This window comes from Gavia stellata, chromosome 15 (genome assembly GCF_030936135.1).
Source record: "Gavia stellata isolate bGavSte3 chromosome 15, bGavSte3.hap2, whole genome shotgun sequence".
NCBI classification, from domain to species: Eukaryota; Metazoa; Chordata; class Aves; order Gaviiformes; family Gaviidae; genus Gavia; species Gavia stellata.
Window position 1 is genome coordinate 21081217 of NC_082608.1, and position 18382 is coordinate 21099598.

At 55.3% G+C, this 18382-nt stretch overlaps 1 protein-coding gene across 1 annotated transcript in view; it reads left to right on the forward strand.

Annotated features, from left to right (window-relative positions):
* The window catches only part of JPH3 (junctophilin 3), a 58313-nt gene that overhangs the window by 16126 nt on the left and 23805 nt on the right, over positions 1-18382 (forward strand). The window contains exon 2 of the mRNA XM_059824674.1: positions 308-1085. Within this exon, the coding sequence (XP_059680657.1) occupies positions 308-1085 (778 nt within the window). The remainder of the gene's footprint in view (positions 1-307; positions 1086-18382) is intronic.

Genomic DNA, 18382 nt, shown 5'->3' on the forward strand with positions numbered 1-18382 from the left:
CTCCCTTCCCTTTCAAATTAGGGGTTGATCTAAGGGGCAGTTACTCGAAGCATCGCTCCCTGCGCGCTGGTGCCCTGGCTGGTTTCTGATATTTCCGCGCTGCAGCTGGACTGCATGCCTGCAATCCAGCCAAGATGTTATTTTTTTCCTCCCACAATGTGACGATCCTTGTCACAGAGATGGGACTGGGATCCAGAGCTGCACTTTGCTGCTCCCACTAAGGGCTCGCAGAGGAGTTTGATGCCGTTAGCGGTCCACAGGACGCCATGCCATGAAACCCCTCTTTGCTTTTGTCTCCTCTTTCCAGGGACATACCAGGGCCAGTGGGTCGGAGGGATGCGCCAGGGTTACGGCGTCCGGCAGAGCGTTCCCTACGGCATGGCTGCGGTTATCAGGTCACCCCTGAGGACGTCCATCAACTCCCTGCGCAGCGAGCACACCAACGGCACGGCGCTGCACCCCGACTCCTCGCCGGCGGTGGCCGGCAGCCCCGCCGTCTCCCGGGGTGGCTTCGTCCTCATGGCCCACAGCGACGCCGAGATCCTCAAGAGCAAGAAGAAGGGCATCTTCCGGCGGTCGCTGCTGAGCGGGCTCAAGCTCCGTAAGTCCGAGTCCAAGAGCTCCTTGGCCAGCCAGCGGAGCAAGCAGAGCTCTTTCCGGAGCGAAGCGGGGATGAGCACGGTCAGCTCCACCGCCAGCGACATCAACTCCACCATCAGCCTGGGCGAGGGCGAAGCCGAGCTTTCCGTCATCGAAGATGACATCGACGCCACCACCACCGAGATCTACGTCGGCGAGTGGAAGAATGACAAGCGGTCGGGCTTCGGGGTGAGCCAACGCTCAGACGGGCTGAAGTACGAGGGAGAGTGGGCCAACAACAAGCGTCACGGCTATGGCTGCATGACCTTCCCTGACGGCACCAAGGAGGAGGGCAAGTACAAGCAGAACGTCCTGGTCAGCGGCAAGAGGAAGAACCTCATCCCGCTGCGGGCCAGCAAGATCCGCGAGAAGGTGGATCGGGCCGTCGAGGCGGCCGAGCGGGCGGCCACCATCGCCAAGCAGAAAGCGGAGATCGCGGCGTCCAGGTAAGGTGGTCCCCGTCCTGATGCGGCATCTCGGCAGGGGTCCTGCCCCGACAGCTGTGGTTTGATGGGCGAAGTGGGATGAGACTTTTTGCGGTAGTAGGTGCTCAGGGAGGTATTTTAGGGAAGCTGCTGGAGGCAGGCAGAGGTTGCGGTGGGCATCTGCCAGCGCAGGCAGCAGTCGGTGCAACGTGGACCCCGAAGGGGGAGCGGGCAGCATGCTGGAAAGCCAAGCCGCTGGGCTTGCCCATGGGTGGTGTTCAAAACAGGGTGGATCCAAGCTGAATTGTCCCTCTGCTAACTCCGAGTGAGCTGTGGATTCACGACCTTCCCGAACCAGCTGGCGAGGCCATGCAGGGCAACGCAGAGCGGTGCATTCGCTGCAGCCTATGCAGGGGGTGGTTGCACCATGGCGGGACTGCATTTGTGGGTCACAGTGTGGGGCTCACAGGTTGATAGCTGTCACTTAGGAGGTACTGTGTTATTTACCCTGTTTCTCCCTAGCCTCTTTAATAAGCAGGATGATTCCCTTAGCAGAAGGGTTCCTGAGATGCTGTTTGCCCATATCCTCTGTCTGACTTATAGCCAAGAGGAACCATCCCAGGGTTGGCCTGTGCTGGGAGGATTCCCAGCTATTTCTGTTCCCAAAAGAGGTTTTGAGCGGAAAAGCAGTCAAATCGCTGGCTGCAGCTGATGCCTTGGGAGGGTTTACCCTGCCTGAGGCTCTGCTAGAAAGCAGCAGATCTGGGTGCCCAAATAATCCCTACAAGCCTGAAGAAGCCCCCGCTCCCCAGGCTGGCTGTAGCCATTGTGGAACTGTTCAGCGATTCAGAGCAGGGACCTGATCCAGCTGAAAACCAGTGGTGGGGTGGGAAAGGGGTTATGTCTAATTTAGACTGAAACAGGGTCCAAGCGGGGCCAAGTCAAGCACCTTCTAGCTGGGTCCCAAAATGCACCGAGAGCTTCGTGACTTGCAACGAGCTGCCAGACAAGAGGTGAGCCGAGGAGGAAAGGCTCCTCTGCTGAATTCAGGGCTCTTTTGTATCACTTTTTAGGGTTGGTTTAATAGAGCATGGTCATTCCTTTCTGGTTTCTGAGCAAGTGAATCCTGTGTTCAGTTTTGGGCCCCTCACTACAAGAAGGACATTGGGGTGCTGGAGCGTGTCCAGAGAAGGGCGACGGAGCTGGTGAGGGGTCTGGAGCACAAGTCTGATGAGGAGCGGCTGAGGGAGCTGGGGGTGTTCAGTCTGGAGAAGAGGAGGCTGAGGGGAGACCTCATCGCTCTCTACAACTGCCTGAAAGGGGGTTGTGGGGAGGTGGGTGTTGGTCTCTTCTCCCAAGTGACAAGCGACAGGACAAGAGGAAACGGCCTCAAGTTGCACCAGGGGAGATTCAGGCTGGATATCAGGAAAAATCTCTTTACTGGGAGAGTGGTGAAGCACTGGCAGAGGCTGCCCAGGGAGGTGGTGGAGTCACCATCACTGGAGGCGTTCAAGGAACGTGTGGATGTGGCACTGCGGGACATGGTTTAGTGGGCATGGTGGGGTTGGGTTGATGGTTGGACTTGATGATCTTACAGGTCTTTTCCAACCTTAATGATTCTGTGATTCTGTGATTCTGTATAGCTGCTAGGCTGAGGAAGAAGTGCTGGGGTCAGGGGAAGAACCCAGGTACCTCCTCAGTCGCCTGTGCTTGATTAATTGTTGGGTATGGATCATTTGTACGCAGAGTCACACCCGAAATCTTTATCAGCATGTCTGCCAATGACTTATCTGCAATGTGAATGAGACTCCCAGGCCTGCTTTGGGAGCATATTTGGGCTTGATGGTGTTTTCGAGCTGATGTTGTACCAAATTGTTGTCAAAGCTTTGGAAAAAAGAAAAAGAAATCCCACTAGATTGCCAGGTAGGAAACCGACTGCAGGGCAGCGGAAAGACCCGACCTTTCCCTGTGAGCTGAGGATGTGAATGCCTCGATACAAAGGCCTGAATCCTGGAAATGTGGAGCTCTAGTCTGCTGTGGGATGCCGGGTCTGAGAACCTGAGCATCCTCTGTCCCCAGGCAGTCATGGTCCTAGAAATCCATGAGGGTGGGAGTGGGAAGGGATATGACCCCCCATGTTGGAAATATTTTGATGAACTCTTGGCATGTGATGTTCCACCTTCTAATTATGAGAGAGAAGGAAAAAAATCAAATTCGATAGCAATGCCAGGGCACGAATACCTTCCTCCCCTGTACCGACCTGAGTAACGCGGTCCTGAGCTCTGCTGGAGAGCGGCAGCGGTGCTGGGGGGGAGGATGCAGCCCGTGACCACGCGTGTGCATGGAGGAGGAGAAAAGCTGTGGGATTTGGGGACCACCCAGAGGACCCCTTTAGTGAAGGTGCAAAGAAATGAATGAATGGGAGTGCACGGCTTCGAGGATACTCCGTCAGAGACTGAACCTGGTCCCACCAGAAAATGCTCCGTGAGCAACCTGGCAGCCGTTTGCGCTCGGTCTTAACTAGTCTGTTCTTGACTAGAGAGAAGAAAGCAAGCGCTGGGAACCCAGGGCTTTGCTCTTTTTATGGCACAGCCCTTGCCTCCGGTGCACGAGGGCTGCTGGTGTGTTGAAAAGCCCTTTATTGATCTGCTGCGCAGCCCATCTCTCCCCGCGCGAGCCGGGGACAGACAGACTCCAACATGACGCGCGCTGTGCATTAGTGCTGGGTTACCAACCGCAAATGACATCCGTCCCGGGAATTTTTGCTGCCTGTGTTAATGGCTTATGCTGAGGCCCCAAAACCTATCAACGAAGAGCCAAACCGTTCGGCTACGGCCGGGCAGGATCGCAGGATTTAAGACTTTGCTGGAGACAAGGGGCAGGTGGGATTAGGTGGTCTCCCAGCCCCAAGGTCTTGGAGGGTGTCTTGGGTTTGCAATTCGGCTGCACGCAGGAGAGGCCCAAAGACCTCGAATGCAAGCGAGGAGAGCTGCTTTAGTCCGAAACCTGCGGTCCGTCCGCTCGAGCTCTTCCCCTTTGCGAGGGTTTTTGCATGAGCAGTCTCTCCTCGGCTGCGTCCCAGCATGCAGAACCAGAAGAGAGCAAGGTTTTACAAACCTAGAACCTGCTAAAAAGGCTTTCATATAATTAGTCCGATTAATTTTAAAGCTTCTAAGTGAATAAACACTCCCCTGCAGTGCCCACGGCAACTTGCATCGTCCAAACAGAAAGAAATGCACAAAATAGGCAGTGGGGGCATTGGCGGAGGAATCCTGATGCTCCTTTCGGTGGCTTTGGGTCTCAGGGGTGCAAGATTCCCTCTCTAATACCAACGTGAGCTCTGGCTTACCAGCACCTGGGGATTTTATAACAGCACTGGTGTGTGTCTGTGTATGCGTGCGTGTCTGTGTGTGTGTATTCTCTTCTGTCTAATAATATGGCTGAGTTCACTCTGCAGCCTTTCCTGTGGTGGGGGGAAATATGTGCCCACCCACGTATTTCATTAAATTTGTAAGAATTCAGTATTTTTGAAAACTCTACCATTCTGTCAGATTTGGTTGGAATTGGCCAACACGTTCAAAAGTTATTAGTGTGGGAGTGATGGCATATAGATATATAAACAGCACAATCACATAAGTAAGCCCCATTTCCTGAGGAAAGTAGGCTAAAAACATAGTGTACTGAAGACAAGTAAATTGGATTCTTAAAGTTGTTTTAGTCTGAACAGAGTACAATGTTATCTGTGACACAGAAAAGTAAGCTCATTTAAGGAATAGTTTTTAGGTTCAGTAGATGATTCTCCTAAATTTTCTTCGATGCCATTAAAATGAAAGACCACTTTCTTTCCTCTTTCACCTCCCATTTGCTGAAATAGTTTGTGGGAAGTCAATGGGCGAGAGGGGCTATGAATCAGGTCTGAAAAACTACCGTTGGGATCAGCTGTTGGTTTTCAGAGGGAGCCAGGGAGGGAGCCCTTTTTCAGCCTGTTTAAAATGAAGGTGCAGGGTGTCCTCTTTGTGCCATGGGGCGCTTCATTCCCCTCTCGTGTCAGCCAAGAGCCGTCACTCTTTCTGCTGCTACCCTGGAAGGGTGAAGGATGTGCTGGAGACACCGGCTCCCATCTCATTAGTGCTAACGTTGACACCTAAGGCAGATTGTCCACATGCGCTGGTGTGTCGTGGTCAACTAAAATATGATATCCAGGGCCAGAAAGCTCATCCTCACCCCTTGGCTTTCGGCACAGGCACTGGCCGTGGAGGATAGATGCACGTGGAGCGTCGGGGGGAGCTCAGGACCGACTCCAGCTCTCCGCGACGGATGATGGTAGTGTAATGCAAGGCAGACAGACCCTAATTCCCTCCAGGGTTTCCTTCTGCTATCACACTTGAAGGTTTTGTAACTAGTGGCTGGACTGCTTACGAGAGGAAGGGCCATCACCAGTGCTGGGGGTATGAGTCCCAGAGACGGGCGGCGTTCGGCAAGCACTCGGCTCCTCTCCAGCGCACGGTTCATGGGACCCCACTGTTCAGCACCTTAAATAACAGCTCCTCGGAGCAGCCGATCCCTAGCACCCCAGAGAGGATGCTGTTCTCGGGTTAGTCCTAAGTAATGCACTTCCAGGCATAATTATAGCTGAGCCATTCACCAACAGTGAGAAAAATATAATTAAGCTCAAAGTCTCGGGAGGAGTCGGGCTACAAATTAGTACAGTGTCATTCAACTTCAGAAAGGGAAGCTGGAGAAAAAAAGAAAAAGGAAGCGAATAAAGACAACTGGCAGTGAGGATGGGTAAAGGAAAATGTTTGGACTCAGCATGGATGCTCCTTCAGGATGCTGCAGTGAGGGCGAAGCATCCGTCCGCGTTTGATGTACAATGGGGAGCAGGAAGGCCAGAAAAGCCCCGGAGAGCTGAACAGCAAAGTGCAGAAGGTTGTTTGAGCCAAACAGGTATTTTCTTCAGAAAAATGGAAATGCAGCCCAGGCAAAACCCGCAGAAAGGAATAGATTCTGCAGTTCTGATCCCAAACATTTTAACTTGCGGTAATGTCACTACCGGCAGTACACCGAGCCATAATAATGCTGCTTAATGCTCTCTCAGGCCTGTGCCTGCAGCTTTGCAATTGTACTTCGCTGCGTTTGATTTCAGGTTTCTGCTGGCTTTTCTGATGCCGGGGGGGGCGGCTGCGGGGCTCCCGCATTAGTCTCGCCCTAATCCCCGCCTCGTGCCGCCGGAGGGGCTTTCGCTGCGGATGGAGAGGGGGAAGGAGGAGGGATGTGAGTTAAGGGGAACGCTGTGGCCCCAAAAGGGTTACATGCCCCCTTCCTCGGGTCGGGATGGCAGGGACGAGCCGGCAGTGGACTGAAGCCGAAATGGGTCACGGCTGAAACGACTGTGAGGATGGGGCTGAGCGAATGCTTCGGGGATCAGCCCAAGTGTGTCGGGGCCTCCCACCACCTTGTCCAGCCCCTCTTTGGGCACCTCTGGTCCTGGGAGGGGGGCGGTTTGCTTTACTTATGGCCCCTCGAAGAAGCGCTGCCCCTTTCCCCGCTGAGGCCATGCAGGAGTCCAGCATCTGCAGCTCCCTGCGGCATGGGGTTTGCAGCTGGAGCTGGGGGCTGTGCAGCAGTCACCTCTACCCGTGAGTTGGGGGCAGATGGGGTCACTGACGGCATCACCTGGTACCCGCTGGGTCTCGTGCAGGGAGAGCGTGCACACTCCGTCCCTTCTCCATCCTTTCCTTGAGGGGTGCAGGGGACAGAGCAACAGGGAGAAAAGCGCAGAGGGGATGGGTGGAGGTGACTCGAAGGGTGAAATCAGCTGGGGCAGGAGGTAATTCTCTCTGTGGCAGCATTTTCTTTTTCCTTCCTGCTCTCCTTCCCTCCCAAACAGCCCCTGTGCAATGCAGAGAGGAGCAAAGCCCAGGGCTGGCAGCCTCCAACGGGCTTTACCATTGACAGAGAGCTGAGCCGGGCTGCGGCAGAGCACGCCGACTTTCCGTCCTGCCAGCTCCTTCCCTCTGCCACCTCCCTCCCCTCCTCCTGCCCGGGCACAAGCTCCCGCGTGTTGACAGGGGTCAGGGGATACCGCGACGGCAGAGATCGGGATCAGCTGTTATCCCTCCGGTTCGTTCGTGTGTCGCTGTCAGCCGGGATGACACGGGTACCTCTGACTCACGGCAAACACAATTTCCACCTCTAGTCCAGGACACTCGAGGAACGGCGGATCTCCAGCTGGCATCCCAGAGCATCGTGTCCTTACCGATCGCCGGCTCTTGCGGGACCTGCTGTCTGCACCGTGACTGTTTAAGTCCTCCTGCAACGCCAACTTAATAACTTCCTGCTCAGACAGGACTTACAGCCTTAAGCCCTTTTGCAGCCGTGTCGAAAGTCAGGACTGTAGCCGGCACCCTCACGCAGGGCCAGCTCCGCGTGTCCCCGACTGCCACCCTGCTGCCTGCGCCGCCGTGCAGAGGTGGAGGGGAGCGTCCGTGCGCAGGCATGAACAGACTGGAAAATCAAGTGCCTTTCATAGGAATGACGCTTTATGAAGTAATCCAACTGGACAAACCTCAGCAGGGTCTTTTTTAGCTTCTAGGAGAGCAGCTTGGTGTGGGTTTCGCCAGCCCCTCTCCCTTCGTTGCTCTCCCATCCTTCAACCACCACCACCGCTCCCGACTTGGTGTCTCCCACCACCTTCCCTTTCTGCTGAGCTGAATATGAGCTAAAACGCTCTGGCTCCGTGGTCCAGGTGTGCAACATGCTTTTGTTTGATCATTTCCACCATTGCTAGGTCGTGATGAAATAACGTGGGTAGAGGGGAGATTCACAGCCCGTTGGATTCGCCGTGATCCCAGCCGGCTCTGCCCTCCTCCCCGCCCTCGTCGGCGAAGATCTCCGAAATCCATGCAGTCCCAGCAGACATGGCAAAGCGCGGCTGGAGGGGCTGGTTTTGCCGTGGAGTGAAGCAAGAGAGGGGTTTTAGGATGCAGGAGGAAGGGAGATGCCCGGCAGCAGAGCCGGGATGGGAGAGCCGTGCCGGACTGCAATGTGCCGGTACCAACTCCGCAGTCGCTTTTGCAGTGGGACCAGATGGAAGCGGGCAGGGATGGCACCGGCCGGCAGCGAGGCAGGAAGGATGGGAGGGCGATTCACGCCTGGCAGCCACCAATTCCACAGGAGGGGGCTGCTCCGGAGAGCTAGGCAGGAGGTGGGGTGCCGCGCGGGGGGCCGAAGGGGAGGCTGCCTCGTCCTCCTCTCCGGCATCGCACGACAGCCCATTGCAGCCCGGATCATCTGCCTGGTTTCTAATCCAAGCCTTGTGCTGGCTTAGCGCATGGGCTGAGTGGCCGGCACTGATGTCCCGCTGGGGCTGGCCCCATGGCAGAATCAGCCCTTCTCAGGAGATGGTGCAGGATGATTTCAGCCCCCTGATCTGTGTCAGATCCCCCCACTAACAAAATAACCTCCTGCCTGCCCTGACTGCCTGCACAGCACAGGGAAGAGGGAATGAGCTGAAGAAGAGGATGGTGAAGCCTCTTCTTCACACTGATGCCAGCAGGGAGCAGGGTGCTGTCACCCGCTAGCTTTCGGCTGGAGCAGCCCTTCATCAGAGGTGGGGGAAAAAAAAGGAAAAAGCCAACAACAACAACAAAAAAGCCAGCCCCTGATTTTCCTTTCTGCTGCTTTTCCTATTCAACGAGCAGAAACTGCAGCGTTGCTTTTCTCAGGGATCTTCGGGAGGGAAGGGAGAGATCCTCCCCCAGCCTGTGCAGCTGCCTGGCTCGCAGCCCCATCGCTCTCCTCCATCCTCATCCTCGCCCTCCGCGGGGTGCTGGGAGACTGGTGGAGGGCACACATAAACCCGTAGCCAGGCCCAAGGGCTAGATGCAGGGGATGCCGACTGTAGCATCCCAGCCCCCTGCCACCACGTCCCGCCACCCTAAACCCCCCAGCCGTGTCGGTGGGAGCTGCTGCGCCGTGTCCCTGCCCGCTCCCACGCTGCACCCCAGCCATGCAGCACGCCGAAGCTTTGTTAGCAGAGGAGAGCCGAGGGGAAGGTTTGGGGTCCCTGCGCTATAGCTACGCTGCCTTCCCATCTCGCGAGAGAGGCCTGCGCGCTTTTTTCCTCTCCCAGCTCCCGTTTTGGGTTTCCTGACATGCATTCCTGCCGGCTGCGCTGCTCCTGCCCCAGCCGCCCACCCACCCGCTTCCCTGCAGCAACAGCCCCAACACCCCCATGCTCCTGTCCCCCCCAAAGCCCCTTCTTCCCTGGAGAGAGGTGAAAGTGATATCAGGAGCGCAACAGAGATGAAAATGCAGAGCTGGGCAAAAATATTGAGTATTTTCCTTGCTGGTGTTCATGAGCATTGCATCCCCCCACAACCAGCGACAGGGATGCTGGGGGGGGGGCTGGCACCGCCGTGGGGGGAGCGCAGCGGCCGGGCTGGGGGATCCCGGTCCCTCGGTGCTCTTGCAGTTAGTTTGAAAAGCCTCGAGCAATGAGGTTTCTGTTGCCTTCTCCACGCAGTACAAACGACAAGCTGTCCTGGCTTCCTAATCCAGGAAATTAAAGGATTTGACCATCGACCCCGCTAAGCAAATTTCCCCCCTGAAAATCCCAGCGGGATTTAACCCATGGATCCGACCGATTATCCCTTTGAAGTTGTGACTAAGAAAGGTCCCAATTCTTCAGGGTGCTGAGCATCCTAAAATCCCATTGCAGTGGTGACGTGGCCATGCCTGGTGCTCAGCCCACCATCCGGCGAGACCTTTTCCCTTTTATCCCCCCTCCACCGTCCCTTTTCAACAGCGGGCAGCAGCCCTTCGCTGCCTGCTCGCTGCCGACTGGCACAGCAGAGCCTCGCTGCAACCACAGCCCGAATCTGCCCTGTCCCATCCCTTTGTGTCACCTTCCAGGGTCATGGCACATTATGTGGGGACTGTTGGTTTTCCCGGTTCGGCATCAGGAGCAGCCCATGGGAGACAGGCTGGGTGCACCCCAATGGGAACTGGGTGGGCTCCGCGCCGGCAGTGCCGGCTCCCGTTCATGGACCTCGAGGGCAGAAGGGAGCATGGACCCAGGCCATATAGCTTTGCTGAATTCATTCTGCTCAATTAAAGCACATCTGGTATCCATCCCCAAAGCAAAACCTTCTGGAGATGGTGATCCCAAGCAAGGCTGGGTCAGCGGACACCCACCGCAAATCGTCCTCGTGAGCCACGATGGCTCGATGACACCGCTCTGAACCCTGAGCAGCACTTCCTCGGGGTTGGACTCTCTTACAGAGCAGAAATAGGTTTGTGGGCTCAAAGCTGGACACAGCGGTCACAGTGGATGTCCCACAGCCACCCCGCTGGCAGGCGGCCACGGCCGGTCCCCATCCAACACAAGGTCACTGGGGAGCTTCAAACAGCCGTGGCAGGTGGCAGCTCTTCCCCAATGCTTCGGTGCTGGGGAGAAACCCTCCAGGCACGCGGTGGCAGAGACAAGAGCCAGGGATGAGGCGCTTTTCCAAGGGGAGAGGTGTGGGGCAGGGCTTGAGCAGGGGCTGGTAGCCCTCTGGCTCACCCGAATCATATAAATGGCCTCTCTGGGGAGACAGGCTGCAGCCTTCTCTCCGTTTTCTGGCTGTGTCTCTCTGTCTGACCTGTCTCTCATCACTGTGGCACGGAGGTGAAGCATAAATAATTAAAAGCCCAGATTCTCTCCTGGCAGAGGTGGGCTCTGAGTCCCTTTCCCCTGGTGTGCTGCTGGATGCTTAAGTGGAAATTTTCGTGGGCTTTGCCTTGAAGGCAGCGCAGACCTGCAAACCTGGGGCCATCTCCCGGGGCACATCGGCATTTGGGGACCAGAAAAGGCACCCGTCACCCCAGTGGGTCCCCAATGGCAGCATCCCATCCGCAGCATCCCATGGGATGCTCGGGGTGCACTGGGACGAGCAGCACCCACCAGCTGAGGATCAAAGCCGGGTGCAGGCAGGTAGCGGGGCTGAGCGGCCAAACCCCACTGCAAACCCAGCAGCTGATGCACGGCCCCCCCATCTTGAGATGCCTCGTGAGAAGTGGGATTTTTGGGGGTGCAGGCTGGCTTTTGGGCTCCTGGGTGCTCAAAACCCCCCAAGCAATAGGGAGGAGAAACCCATGCAGGCAGTGGGGATGAGGGAAGCGGCTCCTTCTGGGTGGGCTCTGAAGTTTGAGGTAGGCAGGAGCTGCTCGTTGCTGTGGCAACTGGGATGATATATTTTTTTCCCGAGTCGGCAGGGCTGCGGATGGCACTCGCACCGCAGAGGGGTCTGCCCACCCCTGCCTGGCTGCCCAGGGCTGAGCACAGCCCCGGAGGCATCCCCAGCCCCTCTCCCTCCTGCCTGCACCCACCAGGGCTGCGGAGGATGCAGGGGACTGGGTGACGTGTGCCACGGGGCCGCATCAGCCCCAGACAGCACTCAAAATGACAAGAAATTTCACCAAACACTCCTGTCCCCTCCATCCCTCCCTATGGGGACCGGAGCTGCAGAAACCAGTGACAGCAGCCTGGCACTAAACATATTTCTGCAGCATTTTAGCATCTAATGGTGCTTTTAGTAGAGCCGATTTGGTGGGTACCGTTTCCAGCTGAGATTTCTGCGCGGGTCTATGTCCAACCAAACTCCGCACAGGGCTCGGCTGCACCGGGGGATAGCGGTACCCTGGGTTTGGGGCACAGCCGAGCAAGGTCCTCGTCCCCACTCAGCACCTTGCAGGATGGCGTTAAGCCATGGGGTTAAGGGAGTGCTGTCTGTGGCATGCTTTCCTTGGGGAATGTTTTTGCTCTGGTTTGGCATTCTGTCGTCATTCCTGGGGGTTGCTGGTGTGCAGGCGTGGGAGCTGGATGTGGCAGCGGGCGATGGAGGTGATGCTGCCGTGTCCCACACTCGGCTGTCTCCAGCTGGCTGCTTTGGGGCCAGTTGCCCCTTAGAGCAGAGAGAAGCTCCCCTGTTATCGCTAGGTCCATCCTGGCAAGGCAGAATGTGCAAGAGGTGCACGGAGCGGTGCCCACTTCCAGCATCTCGCTCCGGGTGGGGAATCAGCCTCCTCCCAGCTGCGTGGAGCAAGACACGGACGTATTTCCTTTCCAAGCATCTTTTAGGGCCCTGGTAGTAGAAATGCGTTTTTCCATCTCTCAGAGGACCGGACCGTTTTAACACATCCCTTAGAACCCTGTCACATCACCCAGAAAAGAGTCCTCTCTCCTACCACGCAGGGCTGGAGGTGGCGGAGAAGTCCCGGAGGGCAAGGCTGGATATCAACCACCTCTCCTCTGACAGCTGGAGCGCATCCGGCAGCGCTCCTGAGGCCATTTCAGCTCCATGTCTTGGCCTGAGTCCAGACTGTGCTGGAACTAAAATATTAAGTTCAGTTAAACGAGTTTGTTGTTGATCCTAGATGAGGGGTTTTTTTTGCAGTTTGCTCTGAACTGGGGTGGGTTTTGCTGGTGGGTGTTGGCTGGTTAAAACGGTGCATGGCCAGAGGTACGTCACGGATCGTCCCTGTCCATCAGCCCATCACTGGAGGAAAGGAGGACCATGAGCTCAACGCTGTGCTGCCTCTTTCAGGCTTTTGTGGCTCTGACAGCAGAAAAAAAAAATTGCCTGGAAAGTTCATTTGCCAAATGTCTGTTTTGCTTGAGGTGACCAAAACTTGTGAAACTGCCAGAGCATTTCAGCCAAAAACCCAAAAGGGGTGAAGGGTCAGGAAAGGAAAATAGACTTTTCCTTGTGGTTCTGTTGTGTTTTGCTTCAGAATTTGGTTTGGCTCGTTCTTTTTTAGGCATCAAAATGAAACTGAAATTAAATCAACAGATCTGCTTTGCTTGCTTGTCATCACCTCCCTCACCTGGAGTTTTTTTCTTGAACTCCCCGAATTCTCTTATTCTGAGCACTTTTCCCTTGGCTGTAGGGAAAGGCCCCTAACACTTCCCAAAGGGTCAGACTGTGCCGATGGCTCTTGGAAGGGATCCAGGGGCTTCCCTGGAGGCAGAGCAGAGGCTCCCTCGTCTCCCTTCGCCCATGGTCTGGTTGAGTCTCTCTCTCTGTGCTGCATTTTGCACCTTTGGCATTGAGGTTTCCACCCCACTCTTCATCCCGTGCGTGGCATCAGCCAACCAAGGAGGTCAGTAGGGAAAACGGGGAGGAATGGGCTGTTTTGGGATGGTGATGGAGGTCAGGGTGGGATGCCGATGGTCTACCAAATCATCCACCTTTTGACCTACAGCCTGGGGCAGGTCATGGCAGGAGGAGGTACTTGGTGTCCACACCGAGCCAGGCTTTTTCTAACAGCCTTCATCCATCCCACAAAGGTTGCTCCAAATTTGTGGTTGGGCTGGGGGTGATCACATCTGGACCGCATCTCTACCCTCCTCTCCTTGATAAATCCAGGAGGATGGGTAAAGTTACACCAAGCCACCTATCCAGACCCACCACGGTCAAACCTCCCACCAAAAACCTGGCATTTCCCCGGCGTAACCAACAGGGACGGGCTCACGAGGGTTTCGGCGGTGCCGCCTTTGGAGCCAGCCTTGCCCGGAGACAGGGCGATGCAACCAGAATGCAGGATCCAGCCTGAAGTCATTACAGTCAGCAGCATGTACAGCCAAACTCAATGCTACACATGTCCAAGCAGGCTGAGTTATGGCTGCTCGGGGAGCTATAACTTGGCCTGTTGTGCATTTAAAAATCTCCACCCGAATGCGGCATTGATGTAGGGCTTTTCTGCTGTTCTGTTTTTGCATTTAATACAGACAGTATAGATCTGCAGTGTGCGGATGATCCAGCGCTGCCCGGGTTCCTTGGAGATTTTGTGCCTTCGCTTGCTTTTTCTGGGGCTTTTGCTTCTTTTATTTTTTTTTTCTTTTCCAAGGGTTGTTAGTGATTTCTTCCAACCTGTCTTGCCTCCTGCCTGAAAGTGGCAGGCTCGTTTGTAATGCGCTATTTTTGCACAGGGTTCGAGGAGCATTTGTGGCATGGTCGCGCCTTTGGGACGTGTGCGTGGAGGGCTGTCTGCCGGCACTCTGCGAGAGCAGGGGATGAAGAGGGGGACGTCAGTGTTTCCCGTTTCCTCTCGCACTATCCAAATGGGCAGTCGCCTTTTCCGTCGTGTACGTGACAGTTATCCAATAAAATCATGGAAACCTGCCCCATCCAAACCGTGACAGCTGGAAAGCAGGCAGCATCCCCTCTGCTCACTCCTTCCCCTTCCTTGAAGCTAACTCTTCCCGAACCCTGCTGCGAGCAGGTTCCTGCAGGTTTTGCGTCACCACCCATCGCCTTCCAGAATATAACGGCGCTTCCAGCATTGCTGCAATTATCTCACGCCTTCCCCAATTTGTAAGAAAAGGGGAAACTCCATCCCCGGAGCTGGAGTTTGCTCTTGCTGCCTCTGTGTCTGATCTGGGAGAGGGGACTGCCCCGAGGCCGGCTGCGTCCCGGGGGCAGCTCCCCACCCCACTGCTACCCATCGCTGCCGTGTTTGAGCCCTTTCCATGGAGCCAGCAAAGTGCCAGGTCTGGAGCGAGGCCAAACCTGTCTCCTTCGGTCGGTCAGGCTGGGGCAGCGGTGGGGACGATGGCATCAAAGCTGTCCTTCTTCCGAGGCAAAGCCCGGCTCCTGCGCGTGGGTCTGGGCTGGCAGGCACCGAAGCACCGGGACGGGCAGGTACTGCCTGGCCGCATCGCTTACCTGCATCCTCTGTAGCTCCATTACAAGTGACAGATGGCAGGAGATGAGGCTCCCTCTCCAGATGTTAATTATCTTGCGAGCTGTAAATAACATCTCAGGGCAGTCTGTGCATCGTCTCAGGTGCAAAAGACCCATCAGCTTTGCCCTTGCCGGGGGGGCAAAAAATGAAAAGGAAGGAAACCCACCAGGAGGGAAATACACGGGTCTGCCAGGCTGTGCGTATTCTGCGTGTCCCTTGGCCGGAGAAGGATGCTGGCAGCATCCTGGCTGACGGTGGCAGATGTGTCTTTGGGTACCAGCCCCGCCTGGCCCAGCCCTTTGAAGTTGATGGAGTCCGATTTGCTTGTGCCAGGGCTGGCATTTTTTGTTTAGCAATGACAGGGGTAAAATAAACAAATAGGAGCAGCCCCACAACCTATTTGGGACGATGGCAATAAGGTGAGCTAGAGAGTATCCCGGCGTTCCAGCCCTTCGGCCGCTCTCATCCTTCTCCATCAGGAATGACCCGGCTCAAGGTCCTGGGGGATGTTTGGGGACGGGAGCAGCCAAGACGGTCGCTGCCTGCTGTGGGCTGTGCTTTGGGCCACATTTCTCCCAGGATTTTGGGGACGTGCCATTTGATTGCGGCCCATCCCTGTCCCCCAGGTCACCGTAACTTTGCACCATTACATGTTGTGAGTTCAGTTCTCCAGCAAAACTCATTTTGTCTACTTAAAGGCAAGGCATAAGACAAAAGGACACAGACTGGGGTATTTTTTTCCCTTACTCAGATTAAAAAAGTAATATTTCAGTGCAAAATGGCAAATCACGCCGTGGTGAATTCGCTCTCCATTTGTAAGCTCCAAAAATATAAAGGTAGAGAAGAATCTGGCACAGGTGCCTGGAGCAGCGAGTTAAAAGGGAACTGGCTCCATCCCTGTTTCCATGAATTTTGGAGACCTCATGTATGCCATGCCCCAGCTGGGTCGCGGGCACCTGCTCTCCGCGAGGTCTCCCAGCTGGCCTGGGAACAATTTCCTCCGTAACGTTACATTTCCCAGTGTAAAACCACAGGGAAACTCAGATTTGGGCTTTTGACCACAACATTTTCCATGCTTCTCTGTATTTCGCTTTCTTGGGCAATAACAAACGCACGCATCGAAGTATTTTTTTTCAGGATTAAAGACTTGGACTATGTATTATTTTTTTTTAATTCAGAACTTTTCTCTTGAAATGTGACTTCCAGAGCAATTTTTTCAGAGCCTGCAATAACCATCCCCTCTGCCCCGTGCCATCCCAGCCATCCCCAACCCTTCCCTCTTGCGGTCTCACTGATGGGAGGTTTCCACCTCCCGCTGCTCATCGCTCCCCGCCGGTACACAGAGCTCGGGCAGGGTTGGTCCATCCTCCCACCCCAAAATCTCCCTCCAGAGCCGGGAAGTCTGGCAGCGGGCGCGGGGAAGCCAGGCTTTCTCTTTGCTATGCACAGCACCCGCTTTCTGTCTGGCTGCAAAGAGCCAGAGCAGACGTTTTTGGCTGCATTACGTCATGTCAGAGGTCACATTAGCTGCTTCTTTCTTCTCGATTAAGAATTCCAGCGATGGGGGGGTGGAGGAAAAAGCAGACGGAGGAAGCGGGCAAGGCAAATCTGCTTGCGATAAGCAGGTAAATGGGAATTTATGCACAGATAGCTAATTGGTGTGTCTAATATTCCACCCCCTGAGTACCGGCACTGTAGTACTGCCTTCACAAATCACTCAAGGCAAGCCTAGTGCAATAACAACCAAGCCAGGAGAGCTGTGAAAAGAGTCAAGCTGGAATTAAGAGTGGGTTTTATCGGGGCAATAAATGCCAGATAGGGAAAATAACAAACAGATTGTTAATTGCTGCCATCTCCCCACTCCCCGAAGGAAATGTCTAGACAGAGCCTGGCCCTGGGTCGCGCCTACCCCAGCCCTTGCAGTCAGGTTATTGCACCGGTCTTCGGGGGCCAGAGAGGTGCTGGACGCGGGATGCTGTGCCCGATGAAGGCTGCCGAGCCGAAGCCCATGCCAGGGGCAAAGGGAGGCAGGACGGGCGCTGCAGCTCTCCCCAGCTCTGCCCTAAATCAGAGATGCTCCCGCAGAGGTGGAAGCCAGACAGTCTGCAGCGGCTATTAATAATTCAGTCCCAATTTGTCCCATCTAGGAGAGCATGAAGACCAGCCAAGCCTGCCCTCCTTGCAGGCAGGGTTTGAGACACTGCCCTGAGCAGCCAGAGCCTCTTTCCACCTCCCATCCCTCCCCGGTGCTGGTTGCAGCTATCGATCCCACGCCGGCAGGGTCGGGAGCTGGAAACACCTCTCCTTCGCTGCGGGGCGCGGGGCGATCGGATAGCCTTGGGACAGGGTTGCATCAGCGCTCCCTTCGGCTCTGGGGTTCGGTTACCGGCATCGATCGCTCGGGGACTTTCGCTTTGTGTTTCTTGGTGCGTCTCGGCTTGATGCAATTAGGGCTGGATCCTGCTCTCCGCTGTGCTGGTGGGAGCGTAAAATAACCCCTGGCGAGTCAATACGGTTGAGGGGCTGTCGTTCATGCAAGCCTGGTTTTTGCACGTGGGGTGGTTGGACTGAAAAGCTCCTTTTCCTCGCCTCGTCCGGCCATCCCTTCCCAGGACGACGTGCATCCCAACGCTTCCCTGTGCACCCCTGAGCCAGCCCCGCTGCAGCCACCGCTGCTTTTCAGAGCCGGGGTTGGAGGGGAGAGCAAAGCACCGAGTCTTGAATGCCCTGCAAATGCTCCCTCTGAGTTTTTCCTGAAGTATTTTCTTGCAGCTGGTGTATGTTTTAATTGAATTTTGCCATTTGAAAAATACATGAACCTCTGTAATGGAGGGAGAAAACATTCCTCCTGTAGGAAGATAAAGATGCATTTTAAAAAAAACCCAGAAAGCTGCCTGATTACATATTGACCTGAGAGACAAAGTGAATCCGATGGAGCCATCCTGGCCCCTTAGGAAAACTTGAGGCTGTTCATTATGTCCCAGGATGAGCTCACTGGCTGGTTAACTCCATCCTCGCCGCTTGCGAGTGCCTACGAGCCAGCAGCTCACCGGCCGAAGCGAAGCCTTCAGCGAAGACGGCATGTGGCGAGTTTGCGTGTTTTCCGTAAAAATGTGGGCCGTTTTCTCCTTTTATAGGGTAGGAGGAGTTAAAAAAGCTGCACGGAAGAAGGCTTTAATAATGGTTTTAACAATTTTCTTTTGATCTCAGCTTTCTTACTTCATTTCTAAGCTCTGGACAGTTAGATCAGTCTGTCCGTCACTCCTGCCCCTCCGTCTAAGCTAAGAAATGGAAAACAAGGGGGGGAGAAGACAGCAAACCCCTTTGTAGGGGGGGGAGCTTGGTTTTCTTGAGCTCCCTTGCAGGAGGGTTGATTTGTAGGTGTACAGGCGATGTGGAAAGGATTAAACCCTAATAGTGCTGTTGAAATCACCTCGGTACTGAGCAAAGGGTTTAGGGTTTGTTGCAGTCTCCCCTGTCAAGGAGTTGGGACTATCTGGAGAGCTCAGGAGAGGTTTCCATCAGCTCTCGGCATGGGATGGAGGAGGGCTGGGGGTCTCCATCCCTGCAGCAGGATCCCGACAATA